Here is a 23,094-nt window from a genome sequence, read left to right on the forward strand (position 1 = left end):
CTCTGCTGCCATGTCTTAGTGTTCACATTTTGTTCCTCGTGCACATGAAGCCCACAAGAACTGCTGAGCCCAAGTATCTTCAGTAATAAATATTTAAATCATCAATGTAATATAAGCAACAATCATATGGCTTCTATAGTAAAAAAAAAAAGCTTCTTCTTACAACAGGGCTCAACAAATTCAGGGCACCATGGTGCCTGGGATTTGTGCATTGGGCTTTGCTAAATAGAACTTGGACCTAGAACAGTTCTGGACTCTTCAAAGTCCAAAACTATTTTCACATCCTTTGAGTCCTGAATCAAACTATGTTTCCAGGATTTTAGAGGCATAGATTTAGCACTTTTTTCTCAATTGGTGCATGTATTGAGATCTATATGGGGCTAAAGGCAATTAGTTCAGACAATATTACAAACTAGTTGTATATATTACCCTATCATTGACTTTGTAAAATATCTAAAAAACTAGCACAAATATATGCTTGGGAATTATCACAGGAAAAGCTTTTGTTGAAACAGACTGAAGACACCAATTACCTCAAGGGAAGAAGATATGCATAACTCGGGCGACACTCCATGCACCTGTGGTTAAAGAATGCCCACTGTGAATTGTAAAATGGTGGACAATGACTGAAGTTGAGTGAAACCTTTTAAGACATCTTAATGTGTATTTTGTGTGATTTAATCACAAATCAAATGAAGTTAATAAAGCTACAAATATTTTGTATTCCTGTTTTAACAGCTAGAGATAACAGAAGCAAGGCTAGGCTCACACCAGCTAACTTATGATTTAAATGTCCTCCAAATTCTGTACATGAAAAACCCAGATTATCAAGCAACACATGAACTTTTATAATCTAGATTAATTTCTGAGGGACCATTTCTCCAAAAAGTGTAAATTATCCTTTAGAATTGTGGTGGCACAATTATTTTGAGAACATCTGGTGAAAAGAAAAAACCTTCAGATAATGGAGGTGCATATAATCAAGTTACTAGTGCAGCCCCCTGTTCCCAGTACAGACAGAAGTGAAGTTGGTAGATATGTGCTTGACCTTAGTTATTGGACTGGTTCCTAGATGTGAAAATATTTGTTGCAGTCTATCTTGGAACTGCATTATGGATGTTAAGAGACTGTTTACACGTCTTACTCCTGGGCTTTACAGATACAGAGTCCCACCAGTGGTCTTTCTCTTCCAAAAATTAATTTCCAGCCTTTCTAACTCCATAAAGTAGCAGTTTTTGTTTTATATATAATTTCAAGAAGCTAAAGTTATTATGATGGTCCTTGAAATAAACAATTCCTTGTATTAAGTTTCTCCACTGAAAGTAAACAACCCTAGTTATCAGTTTGCACACATCCATTAGATACACTTCACCTATAATTAACCAATATAGCAACTTCTTTAATTGAACAGCACACTGTATATTTTAAACTAGCAGTATTGTTGTCAAAATGAGACAAAAATTGCAGGTACTTGTTTACCAAAACTACTTCAGTTATTGTTTTGCATTTTCTAAACTAACTTAAATATGCTTGTAAAATAAACATTTTGTAGGTACTTGTTAGCCAGTGTGGCTATACCATGTTGCTTTTCTTTAGTCAAAATAGCATTTGTTGACCTTCATAATTTGACTAGTACATTCAAATTAAATGTTTTAAATTCACAACTTTGGTAGATATCCACTATGTAACAATGACTTGGGTGCAGTACCATCTGGCATCTCACAATAACTGATGTTTTTACAGACTGCAGACTGGTTTACTTTATACAAGTAATTATGTTGTAAAGTGCTTTCAACGTATCTCACTATTTCTAAACTGTCATTTTAATTGAATTTAATATAACAATTGAATACTAAAATTTTCTAACACCATAAACAGTCAAAAGAAGACTTAATACTGGTAGGTAAATGTTGGATACTGCATGGCTTCAAGTCACTTTTTAAACAGAACTTTGCAATTTTCTCAAATCATTAAAGCAGCTCAATCTTTCACTGTAAAAGAATTTAACAAATCATTTTTCAGTCATATTTTTTTATTATTACATTAATCAAAAAACTGTATGAACCAGAAGTCAGTCTCTAATTTTATTTCAAGTTTTAAAATATATGTACATCAGTCACCTTTTCTGCTATTCTGCATACATGCACAAAAAAACTGAGAACTAATTAGTTATTTGAGAAATCACATTATCCTTATCTATATGTATTCTGAAGACATACTGTGGTGGTTTGTCCCTGTATTCTATATACTGCTGTTTCTTAAAAACTTGTATAACAACACAAACAATTAAAAGAAACAACTGTATACTTCAATTTCTGAACTCAGTGTTTGTACGGTCCATAATACTGTGTTAATTCAACTATGTTATCTTTACAAAATGCTAAGAAACATTATTTATAAACTTGTACACCACTCCAGTAAAAGAAGACCACTAGTTCAGTACTGAAAGCACCATATTTATGTTATTGCCATTAATTGATACTGCAACAAGTTTCGTATGGATACTTCACTTAAAGTTGCTTAAAACAGTTGCTAATAGAATATGCCTATCTTTAATACATAAAATAACAACAAGCTCCCACTTTAGCATGAAGAAAATACTTGATTTCACAACAGGACCAATATTACAATTAACACATTATCTCATCAATGGCCTTATTGGTCCTTCAATCCAGTTCCTTCAGTGTTTTCAGAAGGATGCTTTGTTCCTCCCAACACAGAGCTTGAGCCACTCTGACGTGAAAACTTTCTCTCAGATTTTCGTAACCTTTTTTGTTTGTAATGGCTTTTTTTTCATACTCTTTAAGTTTTTTAACTAATATAAATCTGGCACATTCTGCAACTTTCTTCTGTTCTTGCCGAGAGAGTTCAACCTCCTCATATACTACCAGGTCCCAGAATTCCCTAGAAATATGAAAACTAATTAAGATAGTAAATATAGAAACACCAGGATTTGTATCAAAGACTATTATCACTGTAAAAACCAAAACATGTATTATAACTGTATTTATGAGACAGATGAAATATGGCATCCATGTGTATATTTACAGAGTATTTTATAAAAATGTTTCCACACACAGTTTCTACAGATTCATTAAAGGCATATTTCAGTGTGTTTATAGGTCTAAGTTCTGGTTCCAATCTGAAGACTGATACATGCAAGAAATTGAGATTTCAAAGGAACCAGTAAAACCTGTTTCACATTAGAATCACATCTTGTGAAGTTTCAACACACAACTAAGCCTAAATTATTTTATTAAAAACAAAGTTGAATTTGTCATCATACTTCTCCTATGGAACATTTTACGATTTTTTATAACATATCTTTGTATGAAACAAATGTATTAGTTGAATTTTCCTGTAAAATGCGAGTTATTGTAAAAGTTAACCACTTGTTATATTTATCAAAGTTAGATTCCATTGCATTAATTACATTTAAGCAAATCGTATTAATGAGAGTGATTTACAATGTTTGATGTACCAATCCTTTTATATGGCTTTTATAAAGAAGATAAAGTCACCAATATTTAAACCATCTAAGATTGTAAGAGTGAAACCATATCAGTCATTACACTATTTTTAAATTATCACTCAATATAAGTAGTACATCTAAATACATACCTGCTAAGTTTACATACACTCAGAAGTTTCAAGGCAACTACAAGATTCCATGTCATTCCTTCTTGAGAACATCCGATATTGCTGAAAAAAAAACAACATGAATAACAATACTTTAAAAATTAGTTACTGAAATAACACTTATTACTCTTAAAAACTGTAAAACATTTTTTCATACTTTTTTTATTCATTGATACAGAACATTTGTATACAAGTAACCTGAAAAAACACTGGTAGCAATTCTTTATGACAAATATAAAACTATGCCAATTTAAGTTACATTTTTTTTCTGGACAATTACATTGTGACTTCACAAAAACTGACAAATGTTAATTACCTTACAAAATGCTCTATGTTAATATAAACACACATACAGAAACTTACAAGTATGTATTTTTTGTTGATAGAGTGATATTGGGACTATTTCTGTATTCAGTCAATCACAGAAGTTTATTGATTACTTTACATCAGTTCACTTTAGCATTAACTCTCTTGTTACAGACTCAGTATGACATACACAAGTTCGTCTCCACATTTACATGTGTATTTACACTACAACTTTTAACACAACATGTGTATCTTCAAAAAATTTTGTAAACCTTTAGTAAAAATTACAAGTATTTTGTATAAACAAAATCAGGTTTTTAATGAAATTTTTTTATTAAAGATTTGTTTGTAAAAACAGAGTCTGTTTCATTACTGAATGCATGAAAGTGATTTCATGTTATGACCTAAAAAACCGTTCTTAATCCCAAAAATTATTTTTACGTAATCTATATGACTTCCTAAATACATTTTAAACATTTGTTTTCAGTAAGACTTTATATTTTGTTATTTTCTATACTCTGTGTAGAGTCTGTCATTTTGACCAACTTTGTAACCATCATAAAACAAAAATTAAATATAAATTATGTTTTTTCATGCTAGAATGACTACATATTATAACATGAAAATATGTATGTTTAGTCTAAGTAGCTTAAGCTTCATAACACTATATATTTACATATATATCTATCACTATATTGACCTTCTAGTCATGCCTAGCTAACATTACATAACTTGCACTGATGAGGTGCACATGCACCCATTGTTACATATCCAGTAACATGAAACTGACCATTAGTCTTCCCTGTCTTGGCTATGTTTTAGTCACATTTAAGTTATTTTATATTGTATATATGTGTATAGATTATTACTATTTAGAAATAAATTATTGAACTTATTTTTTTTTTTAAGATATAGAATGGTGAATCAAGAAGTAAAGCAAACAATTATCTCTTTTCACTATGACTTTTGTACTTGGTTGTTGCTGGACATAGATTGTTAAACTTTTTAAAATTTCACATGTGGAGGATATCAAAGAAAAAAATTTGTTTGGTTTTATATAAATAATAAATAACTATATTGATACCTTAGAGTTTCACTATAATTTATTAAGCTTAGTAACTAAGATGTATTTAGATTTTTAAAAATATGAAATTTCGAGCAGACTAAAAACACAAGCTACCTCCTTGAAATCTTGGATTGAACAAATATGGTAGCCTTTTGACAGACTAAAATGGCTGGAAACTACTCTAGAGACATTCTAAACCATTTACCGATTATTTACACATCATATACTGTAGTAAGAGTATATGAGGAGCTGTTTCAGAAAATGGAGAGTTGAATGGGGCCCCATGTTTGATTCAGTGCCATATTTCAGCACAATTAAAAAAACAAAACAAAACAAGGTTTTTATTTTATATCCTAGATTGTAAATGTTAGTAATTCGAATTCCTAATTTGTATGAAACTACAGGTCGTCACAAACATCTAATTTTAAACTGCTGAATTTAACATACCACATGACTCACTAAAATCTATATTTAGATGTATTCTTTTAATATTTACTTTTAAATTAAGAACTTATGTCACATACAATATTAAAATTTGAATTATAATCTACAATTTGATTCCAAACTTACTGACATAAATTCATAAAATAGTAGTTCAATAAAACTTTGAATGCAAGTCAACAAACATGATCACATGGATTTGACCAATGAACTGTTGTGAAAGGGTTAATATACACGTCAACATTTTCTGTATTTCAAAAACTGCTAAAACATATACTTACTGCAAGGGTTTAGTCATGTTTTCATGTTATAAAGTAAGTTTTAAATCAATTTTAGTTGGAAATTAAATATTCCAGATATACAGCAGCATTAATAATTGTTAACATGAGCAGTGTTATGTGCCCAATAACTTGTGTTGATTAACATCTTTGCATGACAGTTGTTATTTTAAGCACTTCTACATGTATCTATAAATTATTTTACAACAACAGCCTTAGGGACAAAAAGAAATCCAAGAAAACCTATCATGCATAATGTAAAGAAACCTGATAATTAATGATCACAAACATTAGTTGTTATTCATTACCCAGTGTTATAGATTTACTATTATGTACTTATTTTAACATCAGTGTCTGTTGCAGTTAAATATGTTTATGAATGCATGCAACTTGTACTATTAAATCAGTATTGTGAACTTCTGCCTATTCACTAAACTGTAGAAGATTCTTGAGTGTGAGAATCAACAATGTACTATTTGTGTATGTAAATAATAGTGATTGTCACTACTGTTGCTAGCTGAAATTTCAAGAACCAGGCCTAACGTTTATAAACAAATGAGCTAAGAGACAGTATATATTGTTGGTGTATTACTGCTGGTATGCTAAAAATCTCTGAAGCTATAACTGTGATTAATATTTATTGATCAGGAAAGTACAGACATTTGAGCAAGATCATTTATAGTTTTTAAACATTATAAATCATTTAACTTCAGTGATAACAGTTCATGTGTGATCAGCAAAGGGCCAGCTAGTTTCCCATCGAGTGACTGTACTGACATCAACTCAGAATTAATATGATCATCATGAACTCTCAATAAAATGCCAAGTAAGTTCTGGATCAGATAGCAGGCTCAATATTGTATGTAATTTTTGTAAAACTTTTATGTATAAATCATTATTTGTAATAACTATTACTATAAATTTTATTATTATGTGTATATTAAAATATACTTCTGTTAAAAAAAAAAACTGTGTATCAATCCTGTTGGCAAACATAAATAATTTTACACATCTCTACTTTTAATTCACTTCTAAATTTAAATTATACAATGTGATATAATAACATTTGAGGCTCATCCAAGATAAACTGTAATACACAATAATGAGTTATGTTTTGAACTCTGAGTTGAAGACACGTGGCCAGGTGGTTAAAGCACTCAACTTGTAGTCTGAGGGTCACGGGTTTGAATCCCCATCACTTGAAACATGCTTGCACTTTCAGCCGTGGAGGTGTTATAATGTGATGATCTATCCCACTATTTGTTGGTAAAAGAGTAATCCAAGAGTTGGCAGTGGGTGGTGATGACTAGCTGCCTTCCCTCTAGTCATACACTGCTAAATTAGGGATGGCTTGCCTAGATAGCCCTCGTGAAGCTTTCAGCAAAATTAAAAACCAAAATGAAAACATACAAAAATATATTTGTCTACACAATTTTCTCTCATTTGATTTCATCCCAAGAATTTCTTCAAAACAAACCAAACATAAAGATATTAAGATAAGTGAATGGATCTACTATATTCATATTTCTCAACACCATTATATAGGAGCTTCAGTGTAAACCTTGTATTATATTTTTTGCACTAGTCCTATAATATGCCAGTCCAATTTTCTGTGAGGATTTTTTTGTTATATACCTTTCAAATATTATCCTCATGTAACTTTGCACAATATTTAAAACAAACCAAACAAAAACTGACTTGAAGACAAACAAATGAAAGGTACTGTATGGAAAAATTTAAACATATTTACGCTTATTTACTAATTCTTAACAAGAAGAGTTGCTGTGTATTATATAATTATCCATTTTTAACTGAGCATATCAACAAAAAAAATTTTTTTTTTATCTTATGGGCTTCACAGTTATACCTGAGTAGTCTCTTCTTCCTTAGAAATGACAATTTTTCATCAGTAACAGAGACTTGGTCATATTTTTCAAAGGCACATTTGATTTCCTCTAGAAGAGAGCAAATCAGTAAGCAAAACAAAAAATAAACTCAGCATATGATTCATCCACAACAACATAGTTCAAGTAGTTACATAATACATGAAATAAATGAATGAAATTTGAAATCTATTAGTATACTTCATCAATCCAAAAGCTAACACAAGTTCTGTTTGTTCACTTCATTTAAAGTATTATAAAGACAGTGAAATATTGAATGCAAATTGAGTAACAAATACACACAGCATGTTGATATGGGACAAAGAAACACTGGCTACAATTTACAAATCACATTTTTTGTCAATACAAAAATTAGTAAGCCTTAAAACCCACATGTTTAATAAATCTAAACTATATGATAAAGTCTCTCTTAAAGTATCATTTTTATTGCAATAACACTATGTAACACAAATTTTGTTCCTGGATAGTATGTGTTATTTCTTAATTGCTTATGTTGTAAAAGTATAGAAAATGGCCATTATTCCCTTCAAACTTTGCTTTTGTGACCTGGATAATGAAACTTAGAAATTAACCTATTTTCTATGTAAAAACAGGCAAATTTGCAAGTTTTCATTTACATAAGGTGTGAATAAAACAACATATGAATCAAGATTTACATGTATTTATATTAAAGTTATACAACAATGTTTTCGTTATACACTCCCAGGTCACAAAAGCAAAGTTTGAAGAAAAAATAGGTCTTTTCCATTTACTTTAGGCATAAGCAATTGAGAAATAACATTCTCTGCTTAAAAAAAAGAAACAAGTAAAAATTTTGTTACATAGTGTAATCATAAAAGCCTGTCTGTCAATCAGTTGTTCTCTCCTATAATACTTCTTGCAATGTCCCCATTTGAGAGACTCTTCAGGTAAAAAAGATATCACCCATATAGGTTTTAATTTCCCAACGTTAGAATGTCCTTATTTTTATTATGTCTGTTTATGGGTGGTGAAGTTACAGATTCATATTTTAGTGTTTTCAAATTTTGTAGGCATTGTTTGCCCATCACTTTTGACAAGCTTTTATAGTAGTAAATATAATACTGCACTTGTACTTATTTTTTTGATTTTCTTATTTCAATACCATATTTTAAATTTCACTGAGATCTTTTATTTTGATAATGAGAGAAGAGAAAACCAATATTTGTGTGTAATTTTCATTAGATTTATTTAAGAATTAAAAAACAGTTCCTAAAGTAGCATTTTTGAGAAAATAAAAAGTATATGCTACTTGTATATATTCTATGTATGCAGTTCTAGATTGTCTATCTTGAAAATACCTGAATTTGTAAATTGGCTTCATTTTATACCTACCTGAAGAAATCTGGATTATGTCATTTGGATTTGACGGGACAATAAAACCATACTCTAATAACAATCGTCTGTTGTCATGGTTACCATAGTTAATAAACACTTGACTGTACTTGTTAACTGGTGTTAAAGTCACAATCTCATAGCAGTTGTTTCCTTGATTCATACCTGCCTTAACCTGTCAAAAGTTAAAACAATTATAAATATTTCAAATTTATAAAAAACTGTGATGATGTTGCAAAAAGTTTCTCAATTGCAATTTTCCTCTTAAAATAAAGACTCAAAAAATATACATGAACTTCCCATAATGTATGAACTTTTACCCATTTCTATGTACTCAGATTACTACAAATCTTTAAGAACCATGTGATTATAGTAACTCATTTACACATAACATATAATTTAATTTTGCCTGAAAGAACTGAAACTTGAAAATACTTTCACAAAGAAAAATATACCAATTCAACCAGTAGTCATGTACTAAGATCTACTTCAGGTACTTATTTTGCATTTAAAAGTTTACCTTGTTTTTAATCTTATCCCACTGTATACAGTGGCCCAATCTAAATGTGACACAAGCTGTACTGATTGAGAGACTGAAAGACACATTACATAAAATGATACTAATTTTATGTTTGAATTTCTTTTAAAACTACCTTGTTTACCAAAGTTTTCTTCTATATTTGATAATTTTTTCTGATAATAATAAAAAGCCCACTGTAGGAACTACAGAAAACTTTACAAATTTATTACTCAGTACTTATTTTAACAATAAATTCATATATCATTAACAGATTTTCATAACAACATAAAGTTAAGAACTATACAGTACCTAATAAGGGACCAAATGCCATTCAGATTACAGAAATTACCAAATGACTTTTAAACATTCCATTCACCATTAAAAAAAATATATATAACCTGTTGCACCAGAAACACTCCAGTCTGCACCATCAGAATTTAAATTTTGTTAAACTCTATTTACTACTTAACCAGTGTGAGCAAATTAGAATTATGTGTATTGAATCATTGTTCACAGAAAATTTAAGTTTTAATTGTGAGTTAAGAAAGCCTGCATGACTCATATACTTGATGAACAAGAAATACAAATTCATGTATAGAACATTTAATTAGGTGAGTTGGTAAATTGTATCATAAGACAAATTCTGTCATCTACCTGAACATGAATGGAGTGATTTAGCCTAATTCTCAACGTCACCATAAAGGTACATCTACCAACACATGGTTGGAATGACTTAGCCTAATTTTCAATGTCATCATAAAGTTACATCTACCTGAACATGACTGGAGTGATTTAGCAAATCAAGAAATGGAGCTAAGGCAAAGTTTCCTTCATTTGCAGCCTTGTCAGCAGCCCTCAGATACACGCACCTTGTGTTTACTGTGAACCATGCCCACTTGTAATCTTTAAATGTCAGATGTCCCTTCATGTCTGGAAAGCAATTTTCTATCTGTAACAACAATCCCTTTAGTTTCTGGTAAGACTTTTGCAAGCAGCACATCTGTATTTGGACGTTTTCTTGAAGACTGTGTGGAAGTTCTTTGATAGCTTCTTGGTTGAAGTACACTGGAGTTGAATAAATCTCTGGGATAATATCAATGTACGGTAGCCATGGTGACTTTTGTCCTCTGGCCTTTTCACACATTACAAAAACAGACAAGGTTTCTTCAGGTGTTAGTTCCTGGTTATACCTAACATTGAACCCAAAGTGTTAAAATTTTATGCAAGTAGGAAAAACACAACTTACTCATAGTTAAAGAAATAACATTTCCAAGAGAAAAATGCTACATTATATATCAGGTCATAGAAGTATGTCTGATACAATACACTTCTTTTATAATCAATGCATCTATGTGTTACTTATAAGGACTGTTTTTAGATTTTACATGTTAAAACTGAAAACAAATAAGACAATGTTCTTTTTTTTTCTTTTGGTATTGTTTATTTACTGGTATTGCTTATTATTGTTTAAGTGCATGTATATATGTTTTTTTCAGAGTATAACACATAATAAAATTTCTAACAATAGCACTTGCATATAAACATTTGTTTGCCTAATAAACACTGTTCTAACAGAAATTCTACATATCAAATAATTACAATACTCTCTTTATTCTGTAAACTCAAGCATACAGAAACCAACATCTCAGATAAATTACAAACTTTCAAACTATATAATCATAATTGCAAACCAGGGGCATAGACTTTTTTCACCCGATGGGGGAGATGATTTCTGCAACCACTTATGTGGACTGTTCAATTTTGCAAATTAGTAATCTCTGATTACATGAACCTGAAAGCTGTAAACATGCAGTCACAGAGTAATCTTGTTGCCACAATACTTCAAGGTTTCCATGTAGGTTTGTATAAGTGAGGTGTTGTGAACAGTTTTCAAAATGTTCATAGAATAAAGACAAATGTGTCATAAATTAACTGCCATATGAATTCATTCCTGCACACTGCACAGTATAAAAGATGGCCATTATACTTGACAAGGTTACTAATAACTTTCATTGCATGAATTACATTTTCAAGTATTAATAAAATTAGTAACTACTCTTGATAAGTTTATATATACTGAAAAACTGTTCATGTTGTATGATAAAAAATAATTAAAATGTCTTTACGAACTATTGAAAATTACACATCAATACAATGTAGCACATAATTATTCATACTTTTCATTGAAGTAAGATTCATTTAGTCCTCTAGTCTACATGTTCCCAAACGTAGACCTCCTTTGTGAATTCTTTCATAAGCACTTCTATATTTATCTCATCGACCTCATCTTTGTGAGTGTAACAAACTGTTACATGGTTGGGTCGGCACTGAGACATAGTTGACCTTAACCACGTCTTCAACCGTCTTAATGCAGATAAGATGCATTCACATCCGCAGCTGGATACTGGACATACAAACAAAAGTTTCATGAGAAAAAACACTTCACTAAACATCTGCTGGCTTGTTTCATGCATTTTACAGTAAGCATCCTTAGCATCTTACAGAGATACTGCTTTTGTTGTTCCTTTGAACATGGGCAACTGAAACTCGAGCCGTTGTGCAGAGATTTCTTTGTCAAATCTGTCCAGCAGACCTCGAGCTTTCACTGCTACATTTGATTTTTCATTTCCTAATTCAGACAAAGAATCAACAATGTCACTGTAGTTATCATTAGCACATATAATTGCAGATAGGCAGCACAACCAGTGTGTTGGACACAGTGGGCAGATGTATTTACCTGGACCATTGTGGCTGTCTGATGATACAATATTTTCAAAGATTGTCATGTATTTGTCTTACCTCTGAAGTAAGACACCAAGTTCATGTACCCACTGTATAGAATCTCGAACACATTCACAAGTTTCAACTCGATGTTGCATTATTAAATTGGCCTTGTGTGCTCCGCAGTGAAAAAACAAAGCTCATGGTTGCTTCTCTTTTATTTTTGCCTGGCACCCACTGTACGCACCACTCATGTTAGTGGCTCCATCATAAGTTTGTACTCTTAATCCTGACAGTGTTAAATTGAGTCTAGTCAGTACATCAAGTATAGTCGAGGATATTGTTTCACCAGTTGTATTGGAAACACTGTAAAAACCAAGAAATGTCTCATAGATGTCAAGGTTCTCATCTATGTACCGTACACATATTGCTTCCTGTTCGGCACCTGTAACATCTTGAGTGTCATCAACCATTAATGCAAAGATTTTACTTTGCTGCACTTCATGTGCTATGTTCCTCAGTATTCGATGGCTGAACATCATTATTTCATTCTGAGCCTGGAGTGATGTGAATGTGGTTTTCTTTGACAAGTAGGCCATCAACTCAGGAAGTTCCCCTCCGTATCAGTTTGTCCACGTAATGCTAAACCTTGACGCAGTAAGAAAAGTAAGTTTCTGAATATTTTGGCTAGACTTCTTTTGCATTCTTCCAGCTGCTTCTTTTTCCCATCATGTAGCTGGACAGTCACTGGAGTTACATCAAGTGAACCTTCTAGAGATATAGTGAATCTATGCTGAGAGAGGACTGGTGTTCATTGAATTTCTGTTTTGCCTTTTTCCAGTTGCAAAAACTGGTGGATGTGAAGGTATACTCCACTGGCCTCTCCAAATTTCCTGTAAAAAGGACTGTATTTTCCACCTTGGCACAATGAAAGCATATGACTTTTTGAGTCTGATTGTCGAAGTGCAGCCATGGGAACTCATCAAACCACTTGCCCTGGAAGTTGATATTTTGATATTTTGCTTTCTATAGTGGTATTAGTTGTGCGTCTGGATGATATGGCTTTCCACACTGTATCCTTAGAGTGTCAGATTTTTCATTACTGCACAAACTTGTTTCACAACTATCTGGTGGTTCATGATGTGCAATAGTTGCACAAGCATTTTCAGACTCGTCTCTCTAATGAACATAGTATTTCCTCTGTATGGCAAGTTTCTATTCCTTTGCTTTAGGCTGTTGGATTATCTGCATCTGCATTGTCACTTAGTACCAGTAACTGGCTTGCAGAACTGTCTGATATCGGAAAGTTTCAGATGCTTGCTTGTCATAATTGGAATCTGTTTCCCAGATGACTCAACAGGCTAAAATACAGTCTTTATTGAAAGAACAGAATGGAAGTAAGACTGAACTGTACAATGTATTTAAGTTAAACATGCGAACCTCACAGTGACTACCTAGCCGACTGACCACCTGGGCATCGCTGGGACAATAATGTGTGCTAGTTACAACACAAGTAATTGCAAGTTTCTTGAAAAATACTTAAACAATCACAAATGTATTATATTCCTGTTAAAGCTCATCAAAAGGCAAACACGTTGTGATATAATGTCTGTAAGCACCTCTATTAAATAAAAACACCTAAACAAAAACTAGCAATACAATTCTAGTAGAGGCTTCAGGCCATTGAAATCACTCCTTTTGAGGCTCAGACTAAAGGGAGTGGAGGGGGGTGATGTAGGGCACGTCTGGATCCGAGTGGCCCAAACCTGTCATTAACTGTACACTAAACGAACACTTTGGTCAGCAGATTCAGCAGCTACGGAGAGTAAGGCATTCAACAATAAAACCGGCTAGACATACATAAGAACAAATGGTGTCAGAAAACCACACAATATATACATAAGATTGATGCAGCTACAAGCTACAAATGGCCTGCCAGATGTAGATCACAGGAGTTTACACTTAGGATTAATATTTTCGAATTTCATGCTCTGTTCAATCTGTTATGATGAAAATTTTACTTAATCTTACACTACGTACAAGACGTAGGTAGATTCTGTGATAGTTCTTGCAAGCCTTGCATGTATACTTAGGCCTACTGACTGATACTTACAAACTATTGCTTAGATCGAAAAGCTTAAAATCACACCTATATTAAAGCTGTACATTTCGGCTACTGAAGAAGCCTACATCTAAGGCGTAATTATGTAATTCAACTGGTAAGAACACGAGAATCACAAGAACAAACACACAATTTGTAGGCCTGTGATGCAATAAAACAATTCATCAGACCAAACTGTAGGGGGAAATGAATGTATGCACCATACCCCCCACCTAAAATGAAGGGGGATATATCCCCCAACCCCAGGATCTACACCCCTGCTGCAAACAACTAAACAAATATTCAATGACAGAACAAAACTTAGGCAGTGTATTTAAGATTATTCACATACAATTTTTATAAATTTTGACAATTTCAGATGTTCCATTTCAAGTTTAGAACAAAGTGTATACAGCTGGGTAATTGATTCAAATGATCAATTACATTTGAGCATCTATTACATTGATTAGTATCACATAAAGTTATCAATTAATCAAAATTATGATTAAACCAATTAATTTCATAAAAATACTAAGATGTTTCTAATTATTCAAACTATCGAATAATTTAAAGGACAATTAATGCCACAGAAATAATAAATTAATTTAAATTAATGTTACTTATTACACTAACTATCCAGTAATTGTAATACAAACATTACATTTGTTTGCTGCTAACTGTAGATTTACACAGCAAGCTATCTCTGCTTTTGCCCACTGCAGGTATCAAAACATGTTATAAGTTTTGTTAACCCATACCATTTTAGTCGTTTGTTTTTTTTACTTGTACCAAAAATAATTATTATATGAATGTAATAAATTAGAGCCCAACATTTAGACAATTACCAAATTCCACTAACTTTCCACCTGTAAAAATATATAGAACAACATACTGTCATTTACTCATATTATACAAGTCATAAATTTTATAAAATTAATTATAATTTTACAAAGTCACCTCAGAAAATGACTGTAATTGTTTTTTTAAAACACTTAAATCACTGCATATCACCACAGTCATATAAAAACAACATCAAGTCCATTTTTTTTTCAGTCGATGTTTCATGTGAAAGTGTTCTCAGAATATATCTCTCCACATTTTGTCAAAACTGTGTATGTCTTCCAATTAAAACTGGTATCATCAAAACCTTACAGTTCACGCAACTAGTTTCTTTGTAGTTTTGAAAACATGTATCTATGAATCTTTAAAATTGGGCTTTTGAACTTGCATGTTTCTGGCATAACAGCAATAACATGTAAAAAAGAACTGTTTTGTAATCTCCAAACTGTTCACAATTCTAACATAACATACATTTTTATGGTGAAATACTCACAACTGAAGAAATGGAAGAAGGTAACTTCTTTTTACTGTCTCTGATGTTATAAGCAAGTTACTTGGAAGAGAAACAATCACTTGGCCAGCACTTACAGACTCACATGCCATTAATCCTCGCCCAGTATCTAATACAGGAAACCAAAAAAATAAATGGTGTTGGTAGTTATTACAACAATGAGCATTTTAAAATTATAGGCACCTCCACCTATTCAGATCAGATCTGCTTGATAATGAGTGACAAATTCTTATTACTTGCAAAGTAAACAAGCACCTTTATATTTTACCTTTAAAAATTGCTGGTTTTAGTTTTGTTATCATGGTAAATCCATTTGACCCTAACCAGCTGAAAAGTTGGTGATATGACTTCTTGTGTTGACCTGTACAGGACTGGTGGGCTTTTAATTGTTTCCTTCTTCTTAAAGTCCTTCCCATTAAGAACCAAGCCAAGCTGATATTTATTATATAAGATCCAGCCTGCAAATGAAAACATGAAATTATTTACTTTAACCTTTTCACACATGGAATGCACATAATCTTTATATTATTCAAAATACTAACGCACGCACATACAAATATGCGATGACATTGCTATTTGTTTTAGTGCTAACTAAAAATTAAGATACTTATTTCCCATTAAGATATTAATATTCATCAACTTCTTTTGGATCAACCCTACCCTTCCCATATTTCAGCAAACTCCTTTTCATATCAGACATCACAGAGATTTCCCATAATGTTTATAAAATAAGCCTGAGATTCCAAGCTAGATACTTTATTTAATAAATGGATATAAAAAACGTTTAGGAGAAGAAAATGCAACTATGGTTTTAGGAAAAAGTGTAGAAGTAAATGTTTGATGACAAAATAAAATAGGAAAAATTATTAAAATTCTAATATGCCCTGGTGAGCCAATTAGATTATTTGTATTTTGCTATTCTTCATTCTACCGGTCTCCTAACTGATGAGGGAGAATTGACTAAACAGTACAATTTGCAGGCACTGATTTGCAATCCAACACAAGAAAAATTTATGGGTAATGTACAGTATTGAATGATACTAGTAATACACATATTACTGTATACCTTGCCTAATAAGAAGGTATACTTGTTTACCTATGTTTTATAAAATTTGTGGAACATAAATATATGATTAATGAAAACTTGATTCAGATGTTTAAAAGTTTTAGCATTTTAAAAAAAAATCTCTTACTAAACAATCTCTTTAAATGACAAACAAAATTGGAAATGTATAGACTCAAGTTCTAGTAACCCATTGTCTATTGTTACAATGCACATACGTTTTGTACTGGTACTTTTGGCACAAGTCATATTTTTCATTATGACTGATATATTTTTGTCTAGCACCTAATAGTAATCGCACATCAATCATCAGGTTACTTATTCTACACAGAACTTCACTAACATGTTATTCAAATAACAGATGCAAACATAAATCATGTTAGCTGTATAATCTCTCTTTTATCTCCTTTTTTTCAAAAGAAGGAATCAACTCTATCGACCAGCAGATAAGAATTAACAATTATGTTATTATTACTGTTACATTATGGGACAAACCATTTTAATGACTGACTTTATGAGAATGCATAATATAACTTCTCATCCTGTTCATAAATTAGGTAAATAATATATTAAGTTACACATGAAATATTTGAACAGTATGATGTGAAATTCATAATAATTGTAGCAGAGACAGTAACTTACAAATGATTGTGATATTTTACTTATCAGTAGATAAGTTGCTTGAAGGTTACCTTAATACAGTTGTATGTTAATATCGAAGAAAGACCAATAATCCTTTATCACATTACCAACATTAATACTAACAGTAGGCACCTTTTCACTATTTTTATACTCACAATAAACAAAGCAGTACAGCCCTAGTTTACGCTCTGCAAGTTATTTTAACATGAAATTTTAATGTCATCAATATATCTTTTTATTATCAATACAAATTATGCAACTGTGTCATTACGGTAAGATTTGTAAATATTAAACATTAGAATAGAACAAATGCCAATTTGCCAAACAACTGTAATACTCTCAGATTGTCATTAAACGAAAAATGAGGGTTAAGATATGCTTAAAACTTCGCGATTTTCACTATATTTGTATACATCCCAAACCCTAATTACGATGAGAACAAACACGTTGTTTCAAGAAATAAAGAGTGAAAAAAAGAATCCCCTAACTATACGCCTCACGTACCTGAACATATTTTTTTCTTAAATTTATATTATTTACTGGTACTTCAGACTACAATATATGGAAATATAAATTAAATTAAAAAAATGAATAAACGTGTTAAAAAATTTTGTGCCACTATCTGTTTTATACATGTAAAAATAACTATAGAAGGTATTTCAAAACAAAATAATCTTATGTTTTGTGCTCAGAGGGTCCATTCCTTCTACAGAGGACGTTTTCCTTATGGATATGTGATATTTTAAGGTAAAACTTAATTCCACACAAGTATTAAATAATCATGAAATTTATTAATGATCCGAATTTGAGAACTCGGCTAAATTTTCTTTGTGAAAACAAAACCCAACAAACTAAGAAATGACTAAACGATTTATATAAAATTAATAAAATTTTTATTACACTTAAAAATAAAATACAGCATACATGCTTGGACAAACAAACTGTCACTTGATTCTGTGCGATCGTTGACTAACTCGTCAGCTATTTGTCTTTCAAGATAAATTTGTGGCGAACTAGTCGCGATCAAAATATTGAAGAACTGGGAAGGAATAGCTGCTTCTAATTTGAAAAACAAAACAAAACATGTTTGTAACCACAGCATAACGGTTAATAAAACGTCTCTGAGTTCTTTTGGGTTTTTTCAAGTACAAACTTTTAGCTCATAGTTCCGTCATCTCTTGACCAACTTAAAATCTAATTTAAGTTTTGGACTCAGGTGAATAAAGCTTTTTGGTATATGTATTTGACCATACTCAAGGTCTCCGTAGATTACTTACTCTAATTCTGCCAAAATAAGTTATAATTTGAGGTTAGGCTGGTAGTGTTACGTATTATAATTTATCTCGGACGAGTTTCAGATTTATTATGTTACGTACACTAGGTAATAATATTTCAAGTATATCCGGAAATTTTAGTTTTCATTTAGAAGTTCATCAAATGTTAATATGTATCAAATTTATGATATTTACCAACAAGATTGATACAATTTTCTACCTAAACATAAATATATTTTAATATGCAAACATAATTTATTATGACGGTCATTACAAATGATGGTTTACATACAAGTTTTACAAACTTACAGACAATACTGATTCTTATATCTGGTTTAGAACTGAAGGCCTGGCATGGCCAGGTGGTTAAGACACTCGATTCGTAATCTGAGAGTCACGGTTTTGAGTCCCCGTCACACCAAACATGCTCACTCATACTATTCGTTGGTAAAAGAGTAGCCCAAGAGTTGGCGATGAGTGGTAATAACTAGACGCCTTTCCTCTTGTCTTACGCTGCTAAATTAGTAGCGGCTAGCACAGACGGCTAGTGTATCTTTGCGCAAAATTAAAAAAAACAAAAAAAAACAGACTAGAACTGAATATTTTATCGATGGTCCAGGTCCACGACGAGCAATTTAATTCTGAGTTGATATTGTTACATCTCGCTTAAACTATCAAGATTGGCTGGCCTCACATTGTTTATAAGCTGACTTTTTACAGCGAAGATATTTAATATCCTTATATAAATACTAACGTCCGAAATTAATTCACTGAAGTTGAACAGTTTGCTGATCAAATTATGTCGTTTTCCGATTAATAAAGCGTTAATCACAATCAAAGCTCCTGAGGTTTATAATATACCGACTGTAGCTAACCAACAATAATCTGTGTCTTGGCGCGTCGGTTTATATACTTTAAGACGAGGTTCTCAAACGTTCAACAATATTCAAATATAGCTAGTGCTTTCGTTAAACATATATTGCTGATTCTTACACTCGAGAATCTTCTACAAACTTAGACAACAGACGGGACTTGTGCACTACACATCCAATAATATACGTCAGATGCGTCAAATTGAAGCAAACGCAGATATTAAAATAAATATATAACAGTGATTTCCGTTTTTCTACTTGCTTCTCCGATATAGAAGTCGTGACAGTTATTACATTGTATTTTATAAATAAATAAATAGGTATTTATAGGTATATAAATAAATAAATAGGTATTTATAAAATACAATGTATATCAGTGAGTCCGTTACAGTAGAGATCTAGATGAATAATAACATCGAATTAGGAATATTAATTCTGATTAATGCCCTACCTTTGATATTCCTGGCACACAAAAATATAGCTAACAAAATAGAAGAAACATGTCTCTCTGATAAATTTACTCTAATCCCGCCTAAAGTAATTTCACGTTCCGCAGCTATCGAGCGTTTTATTCGTTTCCTTGTTTTTTGTTTGCAAGATTGTCTACACATAACTGTTGTTTTCAAACAGAATTTCCTGGGTTTATTAGACGGATATGATCCATTTGGGCAACAGAGTATATTGTACTCTTGACACTTCTAACACTTAAGTGATGTAGACTACAACATCTCCACAGGTAGAATATATATTTCCTGCTATAAAGAGAAAATAAACAAGGCAACTGCATCTGTTTTATGGACTATATATTTATACCAAAACTGCAGAGTGTTGTAATATATGTATCATTTGGTTGGTTTTTTTTTTATATTATTAGGTGAAAATAATGCAAAATTTGGTATATCTAACAGCAACGAATTAATTTATTTCTTCAATAAATGTTTATTACAGCTACATTTACTTGTGGGAATAATTTTATAATTAAACGTTTCAACAAAAATTCCAAGGATAATATATGATTAACTTCAAACACAATTCCACTTGGAATTATAAGACTAATGGTACGTATGTTTATCTTGCTTTTAAAATTATATCACAAAATTACTCGATTAATAAACAAACATTCTAACTCTCTCTGGATAACTAAATAGACACAATAAATTTCATTATCAACACCGAACTAAATCACTCATTGATTCTCTCATTTATACTACACTTTCTTTCCAGATATCACTAAAAATCTCAATTTTTAACCTTCATAAATTTTCCATTTCTTACGAAATTTTCAGATGAAACTGATTTCTACATAAGTATCAAATTGATCCATGGATAAAAGCGAGGCAAATCAGCAACTCTATGGAGTAGTCTGTATTTGAAAATTTGACTGAGTTCTCTAGTGTGAAAAATATTGAGACTATACATGTTTTGAATAAAACAAACATAATCTATGGATACATACATATACAACAGCATACGTATTTTCGCAGTTTCTTGTCTATTAGATGGCGTTTTTCACTTCATCAGGATTGATCTTTGTAGAACTAAAGTACGATCATCCGAAACATGATCTTTACTTCAAAACTTGTCACTAAAAATGAACAAAGAAAGCCCATTTGATTTCAGCCGTTAAATATGGTAAAAGATGTATCAACATTATCAATTTATTTTAAAATCTTAAACATCTTAATCATTGCCTATCTATCTTTTTTTTTTTTTTTTTCGAAATAAATTGTCAGCGATCTCACCTTTTCCTCGTGTGGCAACCCATCCATTCCAGGAACTATACAAGTAACTCTTCTCTAAACCCTTTCCAACAGTTTAATGTCCTTTCTAAGGTAAAGAGCTTAAGCCTGAATAAAATAGTCCAAATGTGATCAAACTATGATTTTTTGAATTTCGCTCAAAGCTACACGAGGGTTATCTGCGCTAGCTGTCCCTAATTTAGCAGTGTAAGGCTAGAGGGAAGGTAGCTAGTCATCACCACCCACTGCCAAATCTTGGGCTACTCTTTTACCAACGAATAATGGGATTGATCGTACATTATAACGTCCCCACTTTTAAAGGGCAAGCATTTTTGGAGTGATGGGAATTCGAACCCGCAACCCTCAGATGACGAGTCAACCGCCTTAACCCACCTGGCCATGCCAGGCTAATGTCGTCAAACCAGCCACCTATAGAATAAAATTATAAACTCTTTAGACTTGTCTTAAACATTTCTGCAGATAAAATGTAAAATCCTATTTGCCCTATCACTATCAACACCACACTGCTTGGATGGTTTACGAGAATGATCAACCATTACATCAAGATTCCTTTCTTTTAGGACACTGTTAAGGTTATTTCCATCCAAATTATAATAACCCAAATCCATTATCTTTCACTTATTAAATTAAAACCCATCTGTCATTTATTTTCTCAACTCAATAAATGATCTAGACCCGTTTGAAAAACAGCAGCACTCTCTTCACAGCTATCAACACCCACAACCTTAATGTCATCAGGAAATGTAAGTAACTTATTGGCCGTTTCTTCATCTATGTCGTTGATATAAATAAAAAAGAGCAAATGTTCTAAGACTGAGCCCTGAGGTACACTACTTGTAACATTAATCCAGTCTGATTTAATTTTCAGCTAACTTATCCCGCACGCGTGTAGAGATAACATTGTTACAGGTCTTTTATATGACACCTTGTCAAAGCTTTTTTAAAACCCAGATACACAAAATTTGCACTCATAGTGTCATCTACATTAGGAATAATCTTTTCAAAAAATGTCAAAAGTTCTTTATCAATTATTACATGAGTAAGTACGAAATACTCTGACTCTTATGTAGTAGTTAAATTTGTATTTACCTGGAACAGATACTATCTAACGGGGCGGGAGTAGAGGTCATCTGCACCTGACCCTCCCAAGCCTGTAAGAACTAAACACCGATTAAGAGAAGAGAAAAACGCAAGCAAAACCTAGACTGGTTTGGGTTGTTTTGAATTTCACGTAATGCTACACGAGAGCTATCTAAGACTAGAGAGAAGGCAGCTAGTCATCACCACCTACCGTCAACTCTTGGACTACTCTTTTACCAATGAATAATGGGGTTGATCGACGTTATAACGTCCCCACGGCTGAAAGGGCGAGCATTTTTGGTGTGACGGCGATTCGAACCCGAGACCCTCGGATTACGAGTCTAATTGTGAAAACCACCGACTATTTTTATAACACGTATGACAATAAACAATTTAAATTTTCTAAATAAACTACTTGCACAGCACACAACACCATTTACCTCATACAGTCTAAAAAATGGAATTATGAGTATGCGAAACAGACCCAAACGATTCGTAGAGAACGTTTCAAGAACCACACGAGTTCCATTAACATCGCAAAAAAAAAGAATTTTCCTGTTGCTCAACTCTAACCAACCAGAACATTCCATTAACGATACTACCCTCATTAACACTGAAACCGGATTGAAACCTAAAGGTCATAGGGAGATAAAAGAAGTTTAACGGATTATAACTTTAAACACTGTTGAACCTAATGAGGTAAATTTGGAATCAGTGATATCC

The 23,094-nt window shown here is 32.0% G+C and overlaps 1 protein-coding gene across 6 annotated transcripts; it reads right to left on the reverse strand.

Moving 5' to 3' along the window:
- Positions 1 to 2,071: 2,071 nt before the first annotated feature.
- Positions 2,072 to 19,183, reverse strand: LOC143223590 (SET domain-containing protein 4). 6 transcript variants are annotated; one of them, XM_076451737.1, is made up of 8 exons: positions 18,969 to 19,183; positions 15,949 to 16,138; positions 15,663 to 15,789; positions 10,280 to 10,697; positions 8,988 to 9,162; positions 7,598 to 7,685; positions 3,622 to 3,702; positions 2,072 to 2,904 (listed from the first exon to the last, which is right to left on the reverse strand). In XM_076451737.1, exons 2-8 carry the CDS (start codon positions 16,094 to 16,096, stop codon positions 2,667 to 2,669), a joined length of 1,275 nt encoding a protein of 424 aa, XP_076307852.1. In that variant the 5' UTR covers positions 16,097 to 16,138; positions 18,969 to 19,183; the 3' UTR covers positions 2,072 to 2,666. The 6 variants fall into 6 exon arrangements, with proteins under 6 accessions (XP_076307852.1, XP_076307853.1, XP_076307848.1 ...); XM_076451738.1 differs by lacking the exon at positions 18,969 to 19,183 and adding an exon at positions 18,310 to 18,328; XM_076451733.1 differs by lacking the exon at positions 18,969 to 19,183 and adding an exon at positions 17,890 to 18,111.
- Positions 19,184 to 23,094: the final 3,911 nt, after the last annotated feature.

Source organism: Tachypleus tridentatus, chromosome 8 (assembly GCF_004210375.1).
Source record: "Tachypleus tridentatus isolate NWPU-2018 chromosome 8, ASM421037v1, whole genome shotgun sequence".
Classification (NCBI taxonomy): Eukaryota; Metazoa; Arthropoda; class Merostomata; order Xiphosura; family Limulidae; genus Tachypleus; species Tachypleus tridentatus.